Source organism: Ornithorhynchus anatinus, chromosome 2, assembly GCF_004115215.2.
Source record: "Ornithorhynchus anatinus isolate Pmale09 chromosome 2, mOrnAna1.pri.v4, whole genome shotgun sequence".
Classification (NCBI taxonomy): domain Eukaryota; kingdom Metazoa; phylum Chordata; class Mammalia; order Monotremata; family Ornithorhynchidae; genus Ornithorhynchus; species Ornithorhynchus anatinus.
In genome coordinates this window covers 145,927,871-145,953,674 of record NC_041729.1, presented here as the reverse complement: position 1 = coordinate 145,953,674, position 25,804 = coordinate 145,927,871, and the positions used below count along the sequence as shown (strand labels likewise).

The following is a 25,804-nucleotide window of genomic DNA, read 5'->3' as shown; positions in this document are numbered from 1 at the left end:
ACCTTTCTTCTTCGATTATCTTTTTCATATAAGCAGAGGGGTGAATCAATTTACAGAGCATTCTCGGATCTTCTCTACATTTAAAACATGCTGGGCACTCAGTTGACTCTAAATTTGGGCCCCTACCTGTGCATTTTGGAGATAACGAAGGAACACACCAAAATTCCCCATTTTTACGTTGGGCAGATTTGGGTGCAGACAAGGAAAAACACCCTGAGGCTCTACTATTTCTGGAAAATTACAGAAAGGATGACAAACCAGATCAGGTGATTCACCCAAGGCCGGACAGTAACGTCAGATGAAGCCATGAGTTTAGAATGCAAGAATTTCTGACCCTTAAAGCGGTGGTCAAAGCAGAGAGGTGTTTTATAATGATAATAAACCATAATTACCGCATTTATTAAGTGCTTACTATGTGCCAAGCACTCACTGTGCTAAGTACTGGGATAGACAGTGGATATTCACATTGGATAACCATCCTGTCCCACAAGGTCTAATAATAATAATAATAATGTTGGTATTTGTTAAGCGCTTACTATGTGCAGAGCACTGTTCTAAGCGCTGGGGTAAACACAGGGAAATCAGGTTATCCCATGTGGGGCTCACAGTCTTAATCCCCATTTTACAGATGAGGGAACTGAGGCACAGAGAAGTTAAGTGACTTGCCCACAGTCACACAGCTGACAAGTGGCAGATCTGGGATTCGAACTCATGAGCCCTGACTCCAAAGCCCGTGCTCTTTCCACTGCGCCACGCTGCTTCTCAGGTCTAAGAAGAGGGGGTAGGATTTAAACCCCATTTAACAGAAGAGGAAACTGATGCACAGAGAAGTTAAATGACTAGCCCAAGGGCACACAGCAGACAAGTAGCAGAGTCAGGATTAAGGCACAGGTCCTCTGATTCCCAGGAATGGGCTTTTCCACTAGGCTACACTGCTTATCTCCGTGAACTGCCACTAGACTTCTTCAGAAGAATTGAATCGATCAATCAATCATATTTATTCATTCAATAGTATTTATTGAGCGCTTACTATGTGCAGAGCACTGTACTAAGCAGTTGGAATGTACGAATCGTAACAGATAGAGACAATCCCTGCCCATTGACGGGCTTACAGTCTAACTGGGGGAGGCAGACAAAAACAATAGCAATAAATATTTATCTAGTGCATACTGTGTGCAGAGCACTGTACTAAGCACTTGGGAGAGTATAGTATGATAGAGTTGGTAGACACATTCCCTGTCCACAGTTAGTTTAGAATCCAGAGGGGGAGACAGACATTAGTATAAATAAATTACTGATATGTACGTGATAATAATGATAATCGTAATAATAATTGTGGTATTTGTTAATTGCTTACTATGTGTCAAACACTGTACTAAGCACTGAGGTAGATACGAGGTAATCAGGTTAGACACAGTCCCTGTCCCACGTGGGGCTCTCAGCCTCAATCCCCATTTTACGGACAAGGTAACTGAGGCACAGAGAAATGAAGTGACTTGCCCAAAGTCACCCAGCAGACATGTGGCGGGGGTCAGGATTAGAACCCAAGACCTTCTGACTCCCAGCTGAGAGAGGAATGAATAAAGAGTACAGATTCCATGCAAGACTGATGTAGAATGGAGTGGGAGAAGAGGAAATGACGCCTTCCCAGACTAAGCCCAGCTTTTCCTCAGCTCCCCCTCCCTTCCACATCACCTCGACTCACTCCCTTTGCTCTTCTCCCCTTCCCCCGGTCCCACAGCACTTATTCATTCATTCAATCATATTTATTGAGCACTTACTATGTGCAGAGCACTGTACTAAACGCTTGGAATGTACAATTGGGCAACAGATAGAGACAGTCCCTGCCCAACAAGTGGCTTGTAGTCTATTTATACATATATATGTATTATATATATATATATTCTAAATTCTGTTTATATTGATGCCTGTTTACTTGTTTTGATGTCTGTCTCTCCCCTCTTCTAAACTGTAAGCCCGGTGTGGGCAGGGATAGTCTCTCTTTATTGCTGAATTGTACTTTCCAAGGGCTTAGTATAGTGCTCTGTACATAGTAAGCGCTCAATAAATACGATTGAATGAATGAATGAAATGAGGGCTAAGTCGGGAAAGCCCCAAGTGCTCAATACAGTGCTTTGCACACAGTAAACGCTCAATAAATACAAATGAATGAATGATTGGAAGAGATGTGCTTTTAATAAAGCTTTAAGGGTGGGGAGAGTGAATGTCTCCCCCTCTAGACCGAGTGCTCGTTGTGGGCAGGGAACGTGTCTACCAAATCTGTTATACTGTAATCTCCCAAGTGCTTAGTACAGTGCTCCTTACCCCGTAAGCGCTCAATAAAAACCCATGTCAGTCGATTGATAGGAAGAGGGACGGCGTTCCAGGAAAGAGAGAAGCAGCGTGGCTTAATGGAAAGAGCGAGGGCTTGGGAGTCAGAGGCCGAAGGTCCTAATCCCGGCTCCGCCACTTGACTGCTGTGTGACCTTGGGCAAGCCACTTCACTTCTCTGGATCTCAGTTACTTCATCAACAAAAATGGGGACTAAGACTATGAGGCCCACGTGGGACAACCTGATTACCTTGTATCTACCCCAGCGCTTAGAACAGTAATAATAATAATGTTGGTATTTGTTAAGCACTTACTATGTGCAGAGCACTGTTCTAAGCGCTGGGGTAGACACAGGGGAATCAGGTTGTCCCGCGTGGGGCTCACAGTCTTAATCCCCATTTTACAGATGAAATAACTGAGGCACAGAGAAGTTAAGTGACTTGCCCACAGTCACACAGCTGACAAGTGGCAGAGCTGGGATTCGAACCATGACCTCTGACTCCAAAGCCCATGCTCTTTCCCTGAGCTAGGCACATAGTAAGCGCTTATCAAAAACCATCATGATTATTATTAAGAGGCAGGACACGGATGGGGCTTCATCGGGGAGATAGACGCAACGAGGAGATGGACGAGAACGAGACACAGCGAGAAGGTTAGCATTAGAGGAGCGATGCGTGGGGCCCGGGTCGCAGCAAGGTGAGGTAGGAGGAGGAAAGGTGATTGAGGGTTTTAAAGTCGATGGTAAGGTGTTTCCGTTTGATGTTGAAGTAGATGGGCCACCACTGGAGGTTCTTGAGAAGCAGGGAAACACGGACTGAACAATTCTGTAAAAAAAAGATCCGGGCAGCAGAGTGAAATAAGGACTGGAGTGGGGAGAGAGAGGAGGCGGGGAGGTCAGCAAGGAGGCCGATACAGTAATCCAGGCGGGATCGGATAAAGGCTTGGATTAACATGGTCGCCGTGTGGTTGGAGAGGGAGGGTGTATTTTAGAGTTGTTTTGAAGGTTGAGCCGACAGGATTCAGTGACAGATTGAATGTGTGGGTTGAACGCGAGAGATGAGCGGAGGATAACGCCAAGGTGACAGGCTTGTGAGACGGGAAGGATGGCGTTGCCGTCTACAGTGACGGGACAGGGTTGGGGTGGGAAGATGAGGCGTTCTGTTTTGGACATGTTAAATCTGAGGTGTTAACAGGATATCCAAGTAGAGATGTCCTGAAGGCAGGAGGAAATGTGAGACTGTAGAGGAGGAGAACAAGCAGGGCTGGAGATGCAGATTTGGGAAGCATCCGCATGAAGATGTCAGTCGAAGTCACGGGAGCAAATGAGTTTTCCAAGGAAGTGGGTGTAGATGGAGACTAGGAGGGGACCCAGAACTGAATCTTGAGGGAGCCCCCACAGTCAGGGGGTGGGAAGCAGAGGAGGAGCCCGCAAAAGAGACTGAGAATGAGCGGCCAGAGAGCCAGGAGGAGAACCAGGAGAGGACAGTGTCCAGCGAAGCCGAGGTTGGATAATGTTTCCAGGAGAAGGGGTGGTCGGCAGTGTTGCGGGCAGTTGAGAGGTCGAGGAGGATTAGGATGGAGTAGAGGCCGTTGGATTTGGCAAGAAGGAGACCATCGGTGACCTTCGAAAGGGCAGTTTCTGTGGAGCGAAGGGGACGGGAGCCAGATTGGAGCGGGGTCAAGGAGTGAATCGGAGGAGAGGAAGTGGAGACCGAGGGTGTAGATGACTAGCTCAAGGAGTTTAGAGAGAATGGTGAGAAGGAGATGGGGTGATAACTGCGGGGAACCATGGAGTCAAGACCGGATCGTTTTTAGGATGGGGAGACATGAACATGTTTGAAAGCAGTGGAGAAAAAGCAACTGGAGAGTGAGCAGTTCAAGATGGTGGTCAGAGGGGAAAAGAGGGAAGGGGCAAGAGCACTGAGAAGGTGTAAAATGATGGAGTCAGACGCGCCAGTGGAGGGGGCCGATTTTGTGAGGAGGTGGGAGCTTTCCTCATGAAGGGGTGGGACGGACTGGAGAGCAGCAAGGGAGATTCTAGGGAGATCACACCTGATGGTTGCAATATCCTGAGTAAAGTACGTGGCATGATTAGGGGCAAGAGATGGGGGAGCAGGGCAGAAAGGGGGTTGAGGCCTCGAAATTTAATTATCTGTCATTTACCATCCATTTCAAGGTCTCTTATGAGTCCATTTTTCATAGCATTTAATGGCTTATAAAACACGTTAAAAAAAGGAAATCTTGAATTTAAAAAAAAACTGTTTCAAGACAAAATATGGGAATGTGACTGCTTCTCATTTCTGTCACGGAAATGAGAAACAGCATGGCCTACTGGGTAGATCACGGGCCTGGGAGTCAAAAAGACGTGGGTTCTAATCCCAGCTCCACCACATGTCTGCTGAGTTGACCTGGAACAAGTCACTTCACTTTTCCGGGCCTCAGTTTCCTCATCTGTTAAATAGGGATTAAGACCGTGAGCCCCTCGTGGGACAGGGACCGTGTCCGACCTGACTACCTTGTATCTATCACAGTGCTTGGCACATAGTAAGCACTTAACAAACACTGCAATTATTACTAAAATATTACTTTCTAAAGTATGAGCCATCCCAAATATAGTCTATCGTTTGGAGGCAGAATTTTAATCTATGCAGTCAAAAGTGGGCCACTACAGAAAATCAAAAGCACTACTGGTAATTCTGGAATTGGGTAAATGCTTACTCTATGGCAAGCACTGTTCTAAGCACTGGGGTCGATACAGGGCAATCAGGTTGTCCCACATGGGGTTCACAGTGTTAATCCCCATTTTACAGATGAGGTAACTGAGGCCCGGAGAAGTGAAGTGGCTTGCCCAAGGTCACACAGCAGACAAGTGGCGGAGCCAGAATTAGAATCCAAGTCCTTCTGACTCCCAAGCCCGGGCTCTTGCCCCTAACTCATGCCGCTTCCCTGCTTCCCTAGCCCTCAGTTTCTACATCTGTAAAATGGGGTTTCAATACCCGTTTTCCCCTTTTCCTTAGACTAAGCCTCATGTGAGAGAGGGACTGCATCTGACCTGATTAGCCTGTCTTTACGCCCAGCGCCCAGAACAATGCTTGCCATATAGTAAGCACTTAACCAAATTCCAGAAGTATTAGTAGCGCTTTTGATTTTGTTTAGCGGCCTACTTTAAACTGTATAGATTAAAATACTGCCTCTATATCATTATTATGATTATATGATAAACCCTCTTTATTTGGGATGGCGCATAATTTAGAAAGTAAAGCCTCTCATGAGATTTTCCCCTGAAACACAAAGAGAACTGACAAGGTGCGCAGTATATCAGAATGAGAGCTCAGCTCAAAAACATTACTGGGCAAGAGGCCAGTGGCGGAGTGCTTCCCCAAACTGATAACCGGTTTTACTACAATACCGTTCTTACTCCACGACGTTAGTTTCGTGCCGCTGTTGTTTATAAAAACGCTCGTTTTATTTCCTACATCTATCTGTGCAATTTTTACATTGCTATCTTAGATTCTCTATTTGCACCTGACACTTGGTGAGAGTGTTTTTGTTCTTTTCCTAAGAGGGACATCGAAGCATGCTTTTCCAAATATAAACATCACTTCAGGTCATCTAGCAGCCTTTATGTGGAACTATCAAAGGAGCTATTAAAGGAAACCAAATATCCAAATAACCTCGTGAGGGCAGGAAATGTGTCTGCTATATCGTTGCGCCGTACTCTCCCAAGAGCTCAGTTCACTGTCCTGCACAGAGTAAGCACTCGATAAATACGATTGAACGAGTGATCCCGAATGTAATTTGGAATTGCTCCACAATCTGTCCGCTCCTCCCTCACCTCCAAAATAAAAGATTATGTCCTGCACTCGTTTAATCTGCCAATAAATATGACAGATTGATGGAGAACGAAGTTTGGCAATGCTCCACAGTCATTCCCCCTGCTCTCGGGGTGAAAAACAAAATAATAATAATAATAATGATGGTATTTGTTAAGTGCTTACTATGTAATAATAATAATAATGTTGGTATTTGTTAAGCGCTTACTATGTGCCGAGCACTGTTCTAAGAACTGGGGTAGACACAGGGGAATCAGGTTGTCCCACGTGGGGCTCACAGTCTTAATCCCCATTTTACAGATGAGATAACTGAGGCACAGAGAAGTGAAGTGACTTGCCCACAGTCCCACAGCTGACAAGTGGCAGAGCCGGGATTCAAACCCATGACCTCTGACTCCAAAGCCCGTGCTCTTTCCACTGAGCCACGCTGCTTCTCTGTGTGTGAAGCACTGTTCTAAGTGTTGGATAATAATGGTATTTATTAAGCACTTACTATGTGGCAAGCACTGTTCTAAGCACTGGAGTAGATACAAGGTAGTGATGTTGTCTCATGTGGGGCTCACAGTCTTAATCCCTATTTTACAGATGAGGTAATTGAGGCACAGAGAATAATAATAATAATGTGATTTAAGTGCTTACTATGTGCCAATCACTGTTCTAAGCACAGGGGTAGATACAAGGTAATGAGGTTGTCCCACGTGGGGCTCACAGTCTTAACCCCCATTTTTACAGATGAGGTAACTGAGGCCCAGAGAATAATAATAATAATGATAATAATAATAATGGTATTTGTTAAGCATTTACTGTGTGCCAGGCACTGTTCTGAGCACTGGGATAGATACAAGGTTATCGGGTTTGTCCCACGTGGGGCTCGCAGTCTTAATCCCCATTTTTACGGATGAGGTAACTGAGGCCCAGAGAAGTAAAGTGACTCGTCCAAAGTCACACAGCAGACAAGTGGCGGAGCCGGAATTAGAACCCAGGTCCTTCTGACTGCCAGGCCCGGGCTCTAGTCCCTAGGCCACGCCGCTTCTCCAAAGACTAAAAAAGATTAAAAAGGAGAAGTCAAGCCCAAATTCATGATTGAGGTGGAAGGGTTTAAAGCCTTTCATCTCAGGATTGTAAGGCTAAATGGGGATGCTTTTTTGGTAAGGAAAAGAAAGAAAAAGTTAATAATTCCCGATGATGATGATGATGGGATTGGAGGGAACTGTCCATTTCTGGCCATTTTTCAGGGCGCCAAGCGGCATCCTCCGGGCAGGGTGACTTTCCGGGAGCGGGCAGGCCAAGGGGAACAATGCTTCGCACAGGGTAAGTGCTTAGCCAATACCATCATCATCATTATTATTATTATATCAGCTCCGAGGGGCTCAGTGGGGGACTGACCTTCAACCGGGTTTTGGGAGCTTTTAATAATAATAATGGTAATAACAAGAAGAATGTTAGTATCTGTTAAGCGCTTACTCTGTGCGGAGCACTGTTCTAAGCGCTGGGGGAGATACAGGGTCATCAGGTTGCCCCTCGTGAGGCTCCCAGTCTTCCTCCCCATTTTGCAGACGAAGGAACCGAGGCCCAGAGAAGTTGTGACTTGCCCACCGTCACCCAGCTGACAAGTGGCAGAGCGGCGATTCGAACCCACGACCTCTGACTCCCAAGCCCGGGCTCTTTCCACGGAGCCACGCTGCTTTCAGTGGGAGCAGCGCTAAGCACTGTGCTAAGCGCTTGGTAGAGGACACTTGGGCGACAGAGACGGGCCGGGGACACGACTTGGCGTGTCTAAGCAGGGTGGGTTTGTTTGTTGTTGTTGTTGTTGTTGTGGGTTTTTCCTGCAGTTCTGGGTGTTGTGGCTGCGGAGGCTGGGCGTGGGCGGGGCTGGGGGCAACCCTGCGGGGCGAGGGGGGACACCCTGCGCGGGGACACACTGTGCGGGACGCTGCGCGGGGGTGGTGGCCGGGGCAAAGGCGGCGAGGACGTGGACCCTACGTTGGGGGCTGCGGGCATCGGCGCCCCCAACTACAAAACCCGCTTCTGCAGGGACCCCTCCCATCCGCCCCCATCTCCACCCTATATCCCCCCCCTCCATCCCCCATATCCCCCCCCATCCTCACCCTATATCCCCCCGTCCATCCCCATCCCTCCATATCCCCCCCACCTTATATCTCCCCTCCATCCCCATCCCCACCCTATATCCCCCCAATCCCCAACCCCATCCTATATCTCCCCCAATCCCCATCCCCCCATCCCCACCCTCCATCCCCACCCTATATCTCCCCAATCCCCATCCCCCCATATCCCCCCCTCCATCCCCACCCTATATCCCCCCCAATCCCCATCCCCCCCATATCTCCCCTCCATCCCCACCCTATGTCCCCTCCAATCCCCATCCCCCCATATCCCCCTCTCCATCCCCACCCTATATTCCCCCCCAATCCCCATCCCCACCCTATATCCCCCCCTCCATCCCCCCTCCATCCCCATCCCATTTCCCCCATATCCCCATTGTCCATTCCAAGCGCTTAGTACAGTGCCCTGCACATAGTAAGCGCTCAATAGATACTATTGAATGAATGAGTGAATGAATACCCCCCCATCCCCATGCCCCCCCCCGCCGGGGGCCCCGGGCACAGTGGACAGATGGCAAACACCCCATCCCCCACCCCCCACATCCCACCCCCCAACACACACACACACACCGGGGGGGGGGGGGGGAGGCGGAGGGAGGGAAGGAAAGGGGAAAGGGGAAGGGAGAAGAGGGAAGGGGACGGGAGGAAAGGGAGAAGAGAAGGGGGAGGGGAGAGGAGGGGAGGAAAAAGGGGTCGGGGAGGAAAGGGGAGGAGAGAAACAGGGGAGGGGGAGAAAAGGGAAGGGGAGAGGGAGAAGAGAAGGGGGAAGGCAGAAAACAGGGGAGGAGGGGGAAGGGGAGGAAAGGGGAGGGGAGAAAACAGGGGAGGGGGGAGAAAAGGGGAAAGAGGGGAGGAAGAGGGGTGGGGGAGAAGAGGGGAGGGGAGAAAAAAGGGTGGGGGAGGAAAGGGGAGGGGAGAAAAAGGGAAAGGGGAGAAGAGGGGAGGGAAAAGGGGTGGGGGAGGAGAGGGGAGGAAAAAGGGTGGGGGAGGAAAGGGGAGGGGAGAAAGAAAGGGGAGGAGAAAGGAGTGGGGGAGGAAAGGGGAGGAGAGAAAAAAGGGGTGGGGAGGGGAGAAAAAAGGGGTGGAGAGGGGAGGAAAAAGACGTGGGAGAGGAGAGAAGGGAGTGGAGGAAAAGGAAAGGGGAGGAAAAAAGGGGCGGGATCGGCGGGCAGGTGTCTGTGTGTGTGTGTGTGTGTGTGCGCAGAGTGTGTGCAGAGTGTGCGTTTGTGTGTGCAGAGCGTGTGTGCGCGCGCACCTGTCCGCACCTAGGGCCCCGCACCTAGGGCCCCGCACCTAGGGCCCCGCCCCGGGCCCCGGGCCCCCGGCCCCGCTGCCCGCACCGCCTCCCTCTCTGTCTCTGTCTCTGTGTGTCTGTCGGTCGGGTGTTTGGTGTTCGGGGGAGCTGCCCCGGGGTGGGGCCGGGCCGGGCCGGAGCGGTGCGGGGCCCCCGGAGCCATGTCCGACTGCGGGGTGGGGGTCGGGGTGGGGGTCGGGGTGGGGGGCTACATCCGGACGGTGCTGGGCCAGCAGATCCTGGGCCAGCTGGACAGCTCCAGCCTCGCCCTGCCCTCCGACGCGCGCCTCCGCCAGGCCGGCCGAGGACGCCCACCCGGACCCGCACCCGGCCCGGGACCCGGCCCGGGACCCGGCGGCGACCACCGAGCCAAGACCCTCCGCGTCCAGGAGCAGGTCCAGCTCACCCTGGCCAGGAGGGGCCGCAGCCACGCCAACCACGGTCAGGAACCGCACCGGCCCCAACCGCCCCCGCACCCCCCTCTCCCTTCCTTCTTCTTCCTTCCCCTCCCTGCTCCCGTCCTCTCCCTTCCTTCCCCTCCCTGCTCCCGTCCTCTCCCTTCCTCTCCCTGCTCCCTTCCTCTCCCTTCCTTCCTCTCCCTTCCTTCTTCTCCCTTCCTTCTTCTCCCCGTCTCTCCCTGCTCCCTTCCTCTCTCTTCCTTCTTCTCCCTTCCTCTCCTTTCCTCTCCCTTCTCCCCCTTCCCTTTCGCTTCTCCCTTCCTCTCTCTCCTTCTCCCTTCCTCTCTCTCACTTCCTCTACCTTCCTTTCCCCTCTCCCTTGTCCCTTCCTCTCTCTTCTCCCTTCCTCTCTTCTTCTCCCTCCCTCTCCCTTCCTCTTTCCTTCCCCTCTCTTCCTCTTCCTTCCCCCCCTTCTCTAACTCTCTTTCTTCTCCCTTCCTCTCCTTATTCTCCCTTCCTCCTCTCCCTCTCTCCTTCCTCTCCCTGCCTCTCTTCCTCTTTCCTCTTCTTCCTCTCCTTTCTCCCTGCTCCCTTTCCCTTCCTCTCTTCTCCCTTTCTCTTCTTCTCTTCTTCCTCTCCCTTCCTTTCCTCTCTTCTCCCTCTTCTTCTCTTTTTCCTCTCCCCCCTTTCTCTCCCTTCCCCTTCTCCCTCCCCCTCCCTTCCCCTTCTCCCTCCCCCTCCCTTCCCCTTCTCCCTCCCCCTCCCTTCCCCTTCTCCCTCCCCCTCCCTTCCCCTCCCGTCCCCTCCCTTCCCCTCCCCAGCCGTCGACTCCTTGCCGCCTTTTGTCTCAGCACCTGTTGCTGCCCACCTGTTATTCTTTGTCATGTTTATTGAGCGCTTACTGTGTGCCGAGCACTGTACTAAGTGCTTGGGGAAGTACAAATCAGCAATAAAGAGGGACAATCCCTACCCACAACGAGCTCACCTGTTATCATCCACTGCCTTCGGTAACTTTTTTCCTCCGGCCTCCCTACCAGTTCGGGAAAACGCCAGGTGCCCGCTTGGCTCTCAAGCTCAGGAATGGTAACAGTAGTATTTGTCAAGTGTGTGCCAGGCACTGGACTGAGCGTTGCAGGGGAACGCACAGTCCTTGTCCTAGATGGGGTTCACAGTCTTAACGCCTATTTTGCAGATGGGGGAATGCACAGTCCCTGCCCTACGTGGGGCTCACGATCTTAATGTCCGTTTCCCAGATGGGGGAACAGGAGCCCAGAGAAGTGAAGTGACTTGCCCAAGGTCACGCAGCTGACCAGGGGTGGAGCCGAGAATAGAACGGGACTGCGCTCACCACCTCTGCCTTTTAGGCAGTCTGAGGGGCAACTGACCAGCTCGGGTCTCAGAACCTCCCCACGTAGTAATAATAACAGTAATAATATTTATTAAGCAGGTATTGTGTGCCCGATATTGGGGTGGACTCAACATCAGCAAGTTGGGCACGGGGCACCCAGTCGAAGCCGGGGAGAGGGAACAGGTTTTGAATGTCTGTTTTACCGATGGGGCAACTGAGGCGCAGAGAGGTTAAGGAGTAATTGTCGTATTAAGCGCTCACTATGCACCGAGCACTGTTCTGAGCTCCGGGGTAGTTGCAAGGTCGTCGGGTTGGCCCCAGTCCCTGTCCTACAGGGGGTTCACAGGCTTCATCCCCATTTGACAGACGAGGTGTCCCCGGTCGCACAGAAGGGAAGGGGTGAAGCCGGGATTAGAACCCAGGTCCCCTGCTTTCCAGCCCTTTGCTCTTTCCACTGGGCAATGCTGCTTCTCACTGTGCTGCTTATTAACTCCCCAGGCCTCCCGACCCCTAGAAATGCCGTGGCTCTCAGAAATTGTTGTGGGCAGGGACTGTGTCTGCTGTTGGATTGTCCTCTCTCGAGTGCTTAGTTTAGTGCATTGCACACAGTAAGCTCTCAGTAAATACGATTGAATGAGTGAAATGGTGCCCAAAGTGCCTTGGTTACTTGGGATGGAATACGGGGTGGCGGCTGGTTGTGAATCCCTGGGGGGTGGAGGTTGGTGGCCAGAAGGAATAATGCCCTCCCCTGCCACACACCCCTATCCCACCCCCCACCCCCAGCCCTGCGTGCTGAAATAACCTGCCTCCACCCTCTGCTCCCCTCCCCCTAAAAAAGCCCTCCAGACCAAGTGGTCTTTAGCTTCCGAAGGCCTGGAGTGAAGTCAGTAGAGAGGCAAACTCCGCAAAAACTGAATCAGAGAAAAATGCTGATAGGAGAGTCCATAAATTAAAACGAAAAGCATCCAGTGAACTAAACCAAAAAAAAAAAAAAAAGTGAGAAAATGTGCCATGATCTGAATTCTCTCTATCCCTAAAGGCACTCCCTGTCCGTAAATCAGATGGGCAAGGGAGGCATATTAACCCCCTTCTGGCCCTTCCAGAACTCTTTTAGGCACTGAAAAGAATAAGGCTAAATATAAATGGAATTCACACCCATCATCTAAAAATCAGACAGGGATTTTGGCAGTGTGAATTTAGTTTAGCCGACTCCAGTAATTGCAAATCTAAAGAGGGCTCAGTAGGTGAAGAAAATTGAATACTGATTCCAAAGTGGAGAATTCAAATATGTTTATGCTTTTATTCATGCAACCAGATGCTCAGTAAAGACTGCGTATTTTCCTCCTGCCACTTGTCAGCTGTGTGACTGTGGGCAAGTCACTTAACTTCTCTGTGCCTAAATTACCTCATCTGTAAAATGGGGATCAAGACTGAGCCTCACATGAGACAACCTGATTACCCTGTATCTCCCCTAGCGCTTAGAACGGTGCTCTGCACATAGTAAGCGCTTAACAAATACCAACATTATTATAATAATTTGGGTTATTCCAAATAAATACCCCAGGGAAGTAGGAGACGGGACAAGAGAACTCGAGGTCCCCCCGAGCTCTGGATTCCTGGTGGCCTCTGAGAGCCGAGTTAAAACCTGTCCAAAGCTCCCATTGTTTCTGTTTCCTTGCCACTTTGAGAACTTTCACCAGTCCGAAGGGAGCACTCAGATTCCAACTGCATCCTCTCCCCCAACCCTGCACAGATCTGGGGAGAGTAATTACGCAACAAGGTAAAAGGCAGTTCACACCATGCCAGCCATTCCCGAGTCCCACTCAATTCTTGCCCAACTATAAGAGTTCAAGGGTCAGACCGATCCCAGGCTATCACAGGTCTGAAGGGCTTGGGAAAAGTGAATCGGTCCTATCTCTTACCTTGGGAATTCAGGTTCCCACTAGAGCGTTTTCGGGAAAACCCTGGGGGCCCAGGCCAAACTAGAGGGGGCCTATATAAGGCAAGCAAAAAAATTAACGTGATTAAATTATACCAGTAGCTCTCCCCCTTCCTATTTTACCTCAGTCAGTCCGTGGATCCTATTTATCGAGTGCTTATTGTGTGCAGAGCACTGTACTTACTGTACTTGATTCTATTTATCGTGATAATGTTGTTTTTATTTCGTTCTCTTTTGCTCTGCCGTCTGTCTCCCCAGATTAGCCTGTGAGCCCATCAGTGGGCAGGGATTGTCTCTATCTGTTGTCTAATTGTACATTCCAAGCGCTTGGTACAGTGCTGTGCACATAGTAAGCGCTCAGTAAATAGCATTGAATGAATGAATACTTAGCGCTTGGGAGAGTACGATATAACAGTATAACAGACACGTTTCCTACCCATAATGAACTTACAGTCTAGAGGGGGAGACAGACCTTAAGATAAATAAAGGAAATGACAGTTTTGGACATAAATGTTGTGGGGCTGAAAGGGGAGTGAATAAAGGGAGCGAGTCAAGGCGATGCAGAAGGGAGTGGAAGAAGAAGAAAGGAGGGCTTAGGAAAGGCCTCTTGGAGGCGATGGGCCTTCAGATGCGGCTTTTGAAGGAAGGGTGAGAATTGTCGGATATAATAATTTTGCTGTTTGTTAAGTGCTTACTGTGTGCCAGCGACTGTTCTGAAGAGGGAGGGAATTCTAGGGCAGAAGCAGGACGTGGGCGAGAGGTCGGCAGCGAGATAGATGAGATCAAGGTACAGTGAGAAAATTAGCGTTAGAGGAATGTGTGGGCTAGGTTGTAGTAGGTGAGGTAGGCGGGGGCAAAGCCACTACTAAGCGCTTTAAAGCCAGTGGTAAGGAGTTTCTGGTTGATGTGGAGGTGAATGGGTAACCCCTGGAGGTTCTTGAGGAGTGGGGAAACTTGCGCTGAACATTTTTGTAGAAACGTGAACCAGGCAGCAGAGTAAAGTGTCGACTGATGTGGGGAGAGACAGGAGGCAGGGAGATCAGCAAGGAGCCCGATACGGTAATCAGTGTGGACTGTGAGGTCGTTGTGGGCAGGGATTGCCACTCTTTATTCTTGTAGTGTACGTTCCCAAACGCTTAATACAGGGCTCTGCACACAATAAGCACTTAATAAATACGATCGAATAAGAGAAGTGCTTGGATTGATGTGGCAGCAGTTTGGATGGAGAGGAAAGGGCAGACTTTAAGCGATGTTGTGAAGGTCGAACCAACACGATTTAATGATGGGTGAATACGAGGATCGAATGAGAGAGAGGAGTCAAGGATTTTGCCCCGGGTTTTGGAATCGTGAGACAGGAAGGATGGTGGTGCCATCTACGGTGATGGGAAAATCCGGGGAAGGACAGGATTTGGGTGGGAAGATAAACAGTTCTGTTTTCGACATATAGCGTTTGAGGAGACCGTGGGACATCCAAGAAGAGATATCTTGAAGGTAGGAGGAGATGCGAGATTGCAGAGACGGAGAGAGAGAGAGAGAGAGATCAGGGCTGGAGATGTAGATTGGGGATTCATCTGCGTAGAAGTGGTAGTCGAAGCCATGGGAGAGATTGAGTTCTCCAAGGGAGTGGGTGTAAATGGAGAATAAAAGGGGACCCAAAACTGAACCTCGAGAAACCCCCACAGTTAGGGAGTGTCTAACTTGAACTCCTTCAACACCAACCTTCTCACTGTACCTCCGTCTCCCCTTCCTCACCATCAGCCCGTGGCTCACATCTTCCCACCAGCCTGGCCTGGAGCCCCCTCCCCTTTCATATCCGACGGACCCTCTCTTTCCCCATCTTCAGGGACCTGTTAAGATAACTTCTCCTCCAAGAAGCCTTCCTTGACTACAACCTGATTCCCACCCTTTTCTTCCTTCCTTCTGCATTGCCTGTGCACTTGGGTGTGTATCTGTAAGTACTTCGACTCTTACCTCAGCCCCAAAGCACTTAGGTACATGTAGATATACCCTGGTGCTTCCTCTACCTGTAATTTTAATGTCTGCCTCCCCGCACTAGGTTTGCAAGTTTTTGAGGGCAGAGATGAAATCTCTCAACTCTCTTGCATTGTACTCTCCCAAGCTCTTAGTACAGATTCATTCATTCATTCATTCATTCATTCATTCAATCAATCATATTTATTGAGCCTTTACTGTGTGCAGAGCACTGTACTAAGCGCTTGGAAAGTACAGTACAGCAGTAGAGACAACTCTCAAGCTCTTAGTACAGTTTTTTGCACACAGAAGGCTGTCAGATGTCATTGATTGAGTCAGTCAAGCATTCTATCTCCAATGGGAAGTTTGAAAAATGATTTTCATGGTGACATCCTTCCTCATGGTCTATATGCATACATAGACATATTTATGTATGTGTGTTTGTATAAACACACATAAATCTAACATCTGTAATGTTACTTTCCATCTAGTAACCCTTTATGGATTTCTTTTCCATGAGGTGATCCAAGTTCATCTTGAACCTACAGATATTTTTAACCCGTACACCTTGTAGTAATGAATTTCATGCACTTTCAGCCTATGTGAAGGAGTTTGCTTATTTTTTTTTTTAAAAAAAAACACTTACCCTCTTAAAGCCTCAATAGGTTGGGAAGCAGTGTGACCCAGTGGAAAGAGCACTGACCCAGGAGTCAGAAGATATGGGTTCTAATCCCGACTCTGCCACTTGTCTGCTGTGTGACCTTGGGCAAGTCACTTCACTTCTCTGTTCCTCAGCTCATCTGTAAGATAGGGATCAAGACAGTGAACCCCATGTGAGACATGGACTGGGTCCAACCTGATTAGTTTTTATCTATCCCAGCGCTTAGTACAGTGCCTGGCACATAGTAAGCGCTTAACAGTCACCATAAAAACAAATAGTTGCCTCCTCGACTGGGGGATGTGAGATGTGGTGAACAGCAATTCTGTGTTTACCTGGTCCACACCCTTCATGATTTTGACAAACCTCAATCATGTTTCCCCCCTCCCCCCAAACAAGTCTGTGTCCTTCCTGAAACTTAAGCTTGGTCCCCTTAAGCTTGGTAGCAACTCTGGAGGTCTGGGCGCTGTGGGAGACAGTGGGAAGACTTGATATTCACCCCACTCTCAGTTCCACAGCATGTAAGTACGCGTCTGTCATTTATGTTAACTTCTGTCTCCCCCTCTAGACTGGAAGCTCCTTTGGGCAGGGATTGGGTCTGCCAAATCTGTGCTATTCTTCTCTCCCAAGTGCTCAGTACAGTTCTCTACACACAGTAAGCACTTAATAAATACCATTGATTGATTGAACCCAGTTCCTGCCCTAGCCCCAGGCCAGACCTGAACTTCCAGAACCTCAGGGAATATGCAGAAGGGAATTTTGGAGTGGGCCTGAGAAGATATTTCTATCAACACAGCGTGCAAGAGAACGTAACCAATTCGTTGCCTTTGAATGGGACAGGGGAAAGTGAGGCAGGCACAACTCTAAGGACATAAGAAATGTCCTTATGAAGCAGCATGGCTCAGTGGAAAGAGCCCGGGCTTGGAAGGTCGTGGGTTCTAATCCCGACTCCGCCACTTGTCAGCTGTGTGACTTTGGGCCAGTCACTTCACTGCTCTGTGCCTCAGTTACCTCATCTGTAAAATGGGGATTAAGACTGTGAGCCCCAAGAGGGACAACCTGATTACTTCGCCTCTACCCCAGCGCTTAGAACAGTGCTTTGCACATAGTAAGTGCTTAACAAATACCATCACTATAAGAAATGCCCTTAGTGGAGTAAAACAGTGATCTCTCCAGCTTAGTGTCGTAGGTTTAACAATGGGCCAAAGGCCCTTGGGAAGAATTGTCAGGTGGCTGCTCTCTTCGATATTTATCCCGGTGTTTAAGGACGGACTGTCGAATGTATCCAACTTGCCCTCTCCATCCTTTTATAGTCCTGGCGATAATCTGATAGGGACCCATCTCCACATATCTATCCAAATGCCCCTTGAACTTAATATTTTCTGTTGCATAACTTTGTGTGGTGATTATTTCCATAAACTCAACACCCGCTGTGGAATGAAGCTCTTCCTTTTTGTTTGCTTTCAACTTTCCATTCTGAAGCTTCACCTATCTGATACTTCCCCGGAGTTACTTCGCCTTAGACTCAGGAATGTTTCAGCCCCTGCCCGGGAATGTGTCTTCCAGCTAAAGAACAAAGGAGTCAAAATGCTTTGATTACAAACACAGCTCTTTAGCCAAGGCATCGGGCTCTGGGCTGAGGCAGACTGTAGATAAGGACAGCTCAGGATTTAATACCCGCTCTGTCCCGGTTCCAGACTTTTGAGCTTCGAAAAGGAAATGAGCTTTCAGAGATCGCCCTGACGTATTGAAACTCAAGTCTTCTCACAATGGAAGTTTTTAGCGAAAGTTGATAAAACACTTTGGAAAGGTAAAAACATGCCCAAGTGCCGAATTGATGGCACTGTGGGGAGTATTTTGCTCCACAGGCTGAAGCAAAGTCAGAAATTTTGAGACCGAGGCAGGTTGGGCTCAGCTCGGTGTCAACAGCCGCATTCTGTGAAGGAAAGCTGTCCAGATCCCTCTTTCCTCTTTAACTCTGCCATAGGGGTCTGGTTGTTCTGATCTAAACAAATTCAAATGTCTGAGGAGTTTTGCATGTTTGGCATGCCAATCATTTCCATACAGATGATAAGCTCCTGAAGCCAGAGGAAGAGAGAAATGTCAGAGATATGTCAGTGGTTACCCAGCAAAGGACTTAAAAGGTTAAAGTTCTTCTTTCAAATGCTTCCCAGAACATCACTGACACTAAACTACAGATAAGTGATTTTAATTGTAAATCATTCATATAAAATCCCTTAGGAGTGGGGAGGAGAGCGGAAAACAGCTTTGGAAAATGAGCCTGAATTTCTGGTGACATTTTGCTTCCTTTCCCTAAGTAACTCTGAGAGAAGATGACTTAATGCCAGGATTACCAGGAGGAAAAATGCACTTCCTAACTGCTGGAAAATATGGATTTTCATATTTCTTACACCCTCTCGGGCTACCCGAGTGGGAGGACACCCGCGCATTGTGCACGTCTTGTAAAACACAGAACAATCTCCCAGTGCTGTTACTCTGGTAACATAGTGGTGGAATTCTCTCCCTCCTACCTTCCTCGAACCCTTCTCTCTACCCAAGCTTCTGCAGTAGCTAGACTTTCCTTACTTCCAGTCAGATCTCAGTCACCTGCATTTATTGGGCACCTCTTTGGAAGAGAGTACTGTGGTCTGTGTGTTTAGGAGCGTTGGCAGAGAAGATTCCTACCCCCTAGGTGTTTATAATCTAGTGGAATCCCTTCCCTAATGGGCCATGAAAGGCAAAAATCAAGATAAGGGTAGAACCAGAAGTCAGTGAATAGAGGCTACTTCAGCATTGTTCAAACGGAGGCCAAGGAATGAAGCCATTTTGGGGGGGAAACTGCAAAGACAGTTGTGGCAGAAGATGGAAGCCGGGGCCTGAAGGCGGGGCTGGTGATTTGGGGAGTAGAGTAGTGTCCCAGACTCATTTTCCTGAGCACGATACGTCTGTCTTGTCTTATGCCATTGAGTCGTTTCCAACCCATAGCGTCACCGCAGACACATCTCTCCCAGAACGCCCCACTCTCCATCTGCCATCGTTCTGGTAGTGGATCCAGAGTTTTCTTGGGAAAAATCTAGAAGTGGTTGACCATTGCCGCCTTCCGCACGGTCAACTTGAGCCTCCGCCCGCGACTCTCCCGTTCACGGGTATGTTTTGACTTGTAGCAGGTGCCTTCCACTCGCTAGCCACTGCTCTAGCTAGGAATGGAATGGGTCTGCCTCCGCTGGACTCTCCCTTCCGTGGCCGAGACTGGTAGACTACTGGAGACTCTCCAGGTGCCACCCTGAGGGGGGGGTCGAAATTTCTGAGGGAGGAGTTAATGCCGTGGTGACTCAGATGTGAGAATCTGACACTCTTTCCCAAGCTACTCAACAGACATCCGTTCCAACACACCTCACTGGTAGCTAACCATCAGATAAGGGAGATGAGTCTGCAGTAAAAGGGCTGAGAATTCTGCATTCCTCAGGCCCCATCCCGATTTAAGGCGAGACCTCCCTTCAGACTGAATGGAGCTGCCGAGGCCACCCAGATGGAAGCACATTCAAAATTGGAAGAATGCAAGGGTCCTGTTGGGCGTTGTTCTGTTTAGATAGCAGAAATGCTTTGTGAGGGAAGTAAACCCGAGGCAAGAAATGTTGAATAATCTTATTTTTAGCTCATTCACTGGCCTGACTGGATTATTTATAGGCCGTATGCTTTTGAAAGTATCTTCCTTGATGAAAATTGCAAATAGTTGTTCCACCTGTAAACCCCACCTAAACAAAGAGCTGAGAATGTTTCAGAGTATTTTTAGATTAGTAGGTGGCACAGGGAAATAGAATTGCTACCTATCTGGGGGTTGATGGACTACAGTAGAATGTGCTCTGATTCTAGATATGCTTCCAAAGTCTCTGAAAAAATCGAAGAATCAAGCTGCAAAGTGTACTATAGTTTGGTTTGGGGGTTTGGGAAAGCAGGGTGGCCTGGTAGAAAGGGCGTGGACCTGGGCATCCGGGGAACCTGGCTACTAATCCCGGCTCCGCACATACCCGCTGTATGATGTTGGGGAAAGTCACTTCGCCTCTTCCCTTCCCGGTGCCTCGGTTATCTGTAAAATGGGCATCGAGGCTGAGAGCCCCATATGGGACAGGGAATGTTTCCAACTTGATTTGCTTGTATCCACCCCAGGACTTAGTAAAGTGCCTGGCACGTCGTGAGCGCTTAACAAATATCATTATTATTGTTTTCTCGGCCTCAGCTCCCTCATCTGCAAAATGGGGCTTCGATTCCTGTTCTCCCGAGCCCCATGTAGGACCCGATTATCTTGTATCTACCCCAGCGCTTATTGCAGGGCTTGACACATACTATGCACTAAATGAACACCACAGTTTTCATTGGTTTCCCATTAGATGACCAAGTGTCATCTTCACTTTTCCTATTAAAAAGTAGAGGATTTCCATGACTTCCCACTGGTGGCTAATTTTCAGAGGTATACGTGCCTCTGTCAACCCAAGTGTTGAATTATCCCAAATCCGGAGAAGCCATATATTTAGCAACCCTGCTTCACCTCTGCTCCTCCCCTCAAAACGTTTTGATCATTCAAAGTGAAAAATAATTTTACTTCTAAAATCACATTCCACACACCTGTCATGTGCACATAAGAATGCACCTTCATTCAGGATCCCCACATCATTAACATCTTTCCCCATGCTGTCAACGGCAGACCAGTTGGCAAAAGCTCTAGCGGTGGGTTTTGACTCTTCAAAGGCAGAGGTGAAAGAAGCCCCAGATTAGGCCTGAACCCCAAAGTGACAGAGTCCTTCTCCCCTTCTAGACGGTAAATTCCTTGTGGGCAGAGAACGTATCTACCAATTCGGATATACCGCACTCTCCCAAGAGCTTAGTACAGTGCTCTGTACAAAGTAAAAACTTAATAATTATGATTGAGTGTACTAAGAAAACCCCAGACAGACCTGAAGATTTTCCCCTTGCCATCTGGAGAGGGGAGTGGCAGGGGAAAGACAGATAAAGGCGGTGGAGCACTGTGCTAAGCAAATGAGAGAGTACAAGAGGGTGTGAAGTCACACTCCCTTAAATATCGATTTTTAGACTATTGTGTGTTTGGGGTGACTGAAAGCTTTACTCTCACTTTCACTTCATTTCTAATCAGTAGATAGGTATTTAATGTATCATGGTTATATAATGCATGACAAAAAAATTGTCCATTTTAAAAAGGCCCTTTGAAATGTCAGTATGATAGTACAGATGGAGGTATTGGAACAACAATCAATCGTATTTATTGAGTGCAGGGCACTGTACTAAGAGGGGGTAGAGAAGCAGCGTGGCTCAGTGGAAAGAGCCCGGGCTTGGGAGTCAGAGGTCATGGGTTCGAAATCCCAGCTCTGCCACTTGTCAGCTGTGTGACTCTGGGCAAGTCACTTAACTTCTCTGTGCCTCAGTTACCTAATCTATAAAATGGGGATGAAGACTGTGAGCCCCACGTGGGACAACCTGATTCCCCTGTGTCTACCCCAGCGCTTAGAACAGTGCTCTCCACTTAGTAAGCGCTTAACAAATACCAACATAATTATTATTATTATTATAACAGATTTGGTAGACAAGTTCCCTGCCCATAAGGAGCTTACAGTCTAGAGGAGCATAATCAATCAATCACTGGTATTTATTGAGCTCTTATTCTTGCAGAGCACTGTACTAAGCGCTTGGGAGAGTACAGCACAAGTGCTTATCAGCTCATGGAGAAAGGTTCAGGTTAAGCTTTCAGTTCTTCTCTCCTCAGGGTGATGACTATCAGGCTGTAGCTTTGTAATTCAAACAGTCTCTCCTTCGTATCCAAAATTTACCTTGAGGCTCCCATAACCGTCTGATGAGTCAACACATCTACCTGAACCCGAAGCTCTTTGCCACTCCGATCCCTGGCTATGTCATTATCTGGAGAATTACCAAAGGAGAGAAGCCAAAATTCGACACAGATGGGAACGGACCTAACGCCGCCCCCCAAATGCCGCGCCCCAGCCCCGTGACGGCCGACTGTCGTGGCGGCTTTCCATACGATGCCAGAATGTAAATTCATTCATTCATTTGATCGTATTTGTTGAGCGCTTACTGTGAGCAGAGCACTGTACTAAGCGCTTGGGAAGTACGATTCGGCAACAGATAGAGACAATCCCTACCCAACAACGAGCTCACAGTCTAGAAGGGGGAGGCAGACAACAAAACAAAACAAGTAGACAGGCAACCCATCATATTTATTGAGCGCTTACTGTATGCAGAGCACTACAGTAATCATAATTACGTTATTTAAGCCCTTCCTGTGTATCAAGCCCTGTTCTAATTGCAGGTGTAGATACGAGTTAATCTGGTTGAACACAGAGCCACATGGGGCTCGCAGTCTAAGTAGGAGGGAGGCCCGGTGTTGAATTCCCAATTTACAGATGAGTTATCCGAGGCATAGAGATGTTAAGTGATTTGCCCAAGGTCACAACAGGTAAGTGGTGGAGTAGCATTGGAACCCAGGTCCTTTGACTCCCAGGCCCATGCTCTTCCTACTAGGCCATTCTGCTCCCCTTGCTGAACTGTAACTAAACACTTGGGGAAGAACAGTACAAATAAAATTGTTAGGCAGGATCTCTGCTCACCAGGAGCTTCCAGTCTATTTCAAGAGGTATCATCCAGATCATTTCTACAGTCTGTCAGGTTCCTAGAAAAGAAGCCTAACCATAATATATGCCAACCTACTCACTCTACCTCAATCTCGTCTGTCTCGCTGCCTGCCAAAATTCCCACGTCCTGCCTCTGGCCTGGAACTTTCTCCCTCTTCTTCTCCACAGACAATCACTCTTCCTGCCTTCATTCATTCAGTTGTATTTATTGAGCACTTACTGTGTGCGGAGCACTCACAAAGCCTTATTCATTCCGTTGCATTTCATTCAATCTTATTTATTGAGCACTTACTCTGTGCAGAGCACTGTACTGAATGGTTGGAGGCACATCATCTCCAAGAGGCCTTCTCCAACCAGGGCCTCATTCTTCTTCTCCCACTCCCTTCTGTGTCCCCCACTGCTCTTGGATCTGCACCTTTTATTCACCCTTCCCTCAGTCCCACAATACTTATGATCATACCCGTCATTTTTATATTTATATCAGTCTGTCTTCCCCCTCTAGACTATAAGCTCATCTTGGGCAGGGAATGTGTCTGCTAACTCTTATGTTGTACTCTACCAAACACTTAGTAATAATAATAATGTTGGTATTTGTTAAGCGCTTACTATGTGCCAAGCACCATTCTAAGCGCTGGGGTATATACGAGGTCATCAGGTTGTCCCACATAGGGCTCATAGTCTTCATTCCCATTTTCCAGATGAGGTAACTGAGGCACAGAGAAGTTAAGTGACTTGCCCAAGATCACACAGCCGACAGGCGGCGGAGCCGGGATTAGAACCCATGATTTCTGACTCCCAAGCCCGGGTTCTTTCCACTAAGCCGTGCTGCTTCTCCGCGACAAGCTCTCTGCCCATACTAAGTGGTCAATAGATGTGATTGATTGATTGATGACATCCCAGAATGTTACCCCAGTCCCTGTTGGCTCTCTGTGTGTTTGTGCTTGTGATAATGAGGATGATGATGATGGTATTTGTTAAGCGCATAGTGTGTGTCAAGAACTCTTCCTAGCTCTTGGGTAGACACAAGCTGATCAGTCTCCGTCCCACGTGGGACTCACAGTCTTAATCCCCGAGTTACAGATGAGGTAACCGAGGCATAGAGAAGTGAAGTAATTTGCCCAAGGTCACCCAGCAGACAAGTGGCGGAGTGGGGATTAGAACCCAGATCCTTCTGACTCCCAAGCCTGTGTCTATCCACTAGGCCTCGCTGCTTAGTGAAGCACATTAAGTCAGAGGCATATTTGTTTTGGATTTGCTTCCAATTTTTGGATTAAGTTCTTCACCAGAGATTTCTAACAAAGGGGCTTTTTGTTTTCCTGCAACCTAGAGGAAGTTTCATGAACCAAGCGCTTCACATGTGACCTCTTGAGGAATTTTGGGGTCTAGAAACCTGGAAGGATGAGCTTCCCGACTAAAATGAAGACATGTGATGTACTTCCTCCTTCTCCTTCTGCCTGTACTGATGCCCACCCACCTATTGAGTCAGAAGATCATGGGTTCTAATCCTGGCTCTGACACCTGTCAGCTTGCTCAAGGTCACTTCATTTCTCTGTACCTCAGTTACCTCATCTGTAAAATGGGGATTGAGACTGGGAGCCTCATGTGGGATAGGGCCTGTGTCCAACCCGATTTGCTTGTATCCACCCCAGCGCTTAGTACAGTGCCTGGCACACAAAAAGCGCTTAACAAATACCACAGTTATTATCTTTATTATTATTGATCTCTTGCCTGCTCCTTTACCTACACAGCCTACTGTTCAAATGCCCTTTTCAGAGTCCTTCTCTCTCACCCCTATCACCCTAAGATACACTGGCACCATCAGAGACTATTTATTGCCACAGGCTAGCAATTTTTCTGTAAGGTTACCCCTCACCTTTTAATTTTTTTCAATGGCATTTGTTAAGCACTTCTGTGTGCCAGGCGCTGTGCTAAGCGCTGGGGTTGATACAAGATAATCAGGTTGGACACAGCTTGAGTTCCACATGGGGCTCACAGTCTCAATTCCCATTTTTCAGATGAGGTAACTGAGCCCCAGGGAAGTTAACTTGCACAGCAGACAAGTGGCGGAGCCAGATTTAATAATAATAATAATGTTGGTATTTGTTAAGGGCTTACTATGTGCAGAGCACTGTTCTAAGCGCTGGGGTAAACACAGGGGAATCAGGTTGTCCCACGTGGGGCTCACAGTCTTCATCCCCATTTTACAGATGAGGGAACTGAGGCACAGAGAAGTTAAGTGACTTGCCCACAGTCACACAGCTGACAAGTGGCAGAGCTGGGATTCGAACTCATGAGCCCTGACTCCAAAGCCCGTGCTCTTTCTACTGCGCCACGCTGCTTCTCGTGCTTTAGAACCTAGGCCCTCTGACTACTAGGCTTGTGCTCTTTCCACTAGGCCACGTTGCTTCTCACGTCATCCCCTTTCTCTCCCCAATGGCTCACATCTCCCTTTTTTCCCCTCATTCTTTTCCCCCCTTAATGGTTCCCTTTTCTTAGTCTTCTTGTCCCCTCTCTACCTTGCCCTCTCCTTCTCCTTTTTCCCCCTCCCCTCTTCCCAGAGGACCATTATTGGCTGGATCCACAGACCCACTTTTGCCCCCCATTCCTGCTCACTCTCATACTGCACTGGGAGGACAGCTAAAGCAGGAAGGATCACAGAGAGAAGTAATGTCATTTAACAGAAGTACGCTGGAGAAGCAGCGTGGCTCAGTGGAAAGAGCACGGGCTTTGGAGTCAGGGCTCATGAGTTCGAATCCCAGCTCTGCCACTTGTCGGCTGTGTGACTGTGGGCAAGTCACTTAACTTCTCCGTGCCTCAGTTCCCTCATCTGTAAAATGGGGATTAAGACTGTGAGCCCCACGTGGGACAACCTGATTCCCCTATGTCTACCCCAGCGCTTAGAACAGTGCTCGGCACATAGTAAGCGCTTAACAAATACCAACATTATTATTATTATTAACAGAAAGAGCATGGGCCCGGGTGTGGGAAGATCTGGGTTTTAATCCTGGCTCTGCCACTTATCTGCTGTGTGGCCTTGGACAAGTCCCTTCACTTCTCTGGGTCACAGTTCCCTCACCCGTAAAATGGAGTTGAAGATTGTGAATCTCATGTGGGACAGGGACTGTGTCCAACCTGATGACCTCTTATCTACCCCAGTGCTTCGAACAGTACTTATCACACAGTAAGCACTTAAAAAGACCACAGTTATCACTGTCATTATTATTAAAATGGAGATTCAAAAGCCTGTTCT

General features: G+C 48.6%; 1 protein-coding gene across 1 annotated transcript in view; it reads left to right on the top strand.

The window, feature by feature from the left end:
- The first annotated feature begins 9,742 nt into the window (after positions 1–9,742).
- Positions 9,743–25,804, top strand: part of PKP2 (plakophilin 2) — a 107,023-nt gene continuing 90,961 nt past the window's right edge. The window contains exon 1 of the mRNA XM_029047219.2: positions 9,743–10,022. Coding sequence (XP_028903052.1) covers positions 9,743–10,022 — 280 coding nt within the window. The remainder of the gene's footprint in view (positions 10,023–25,804) is intronic.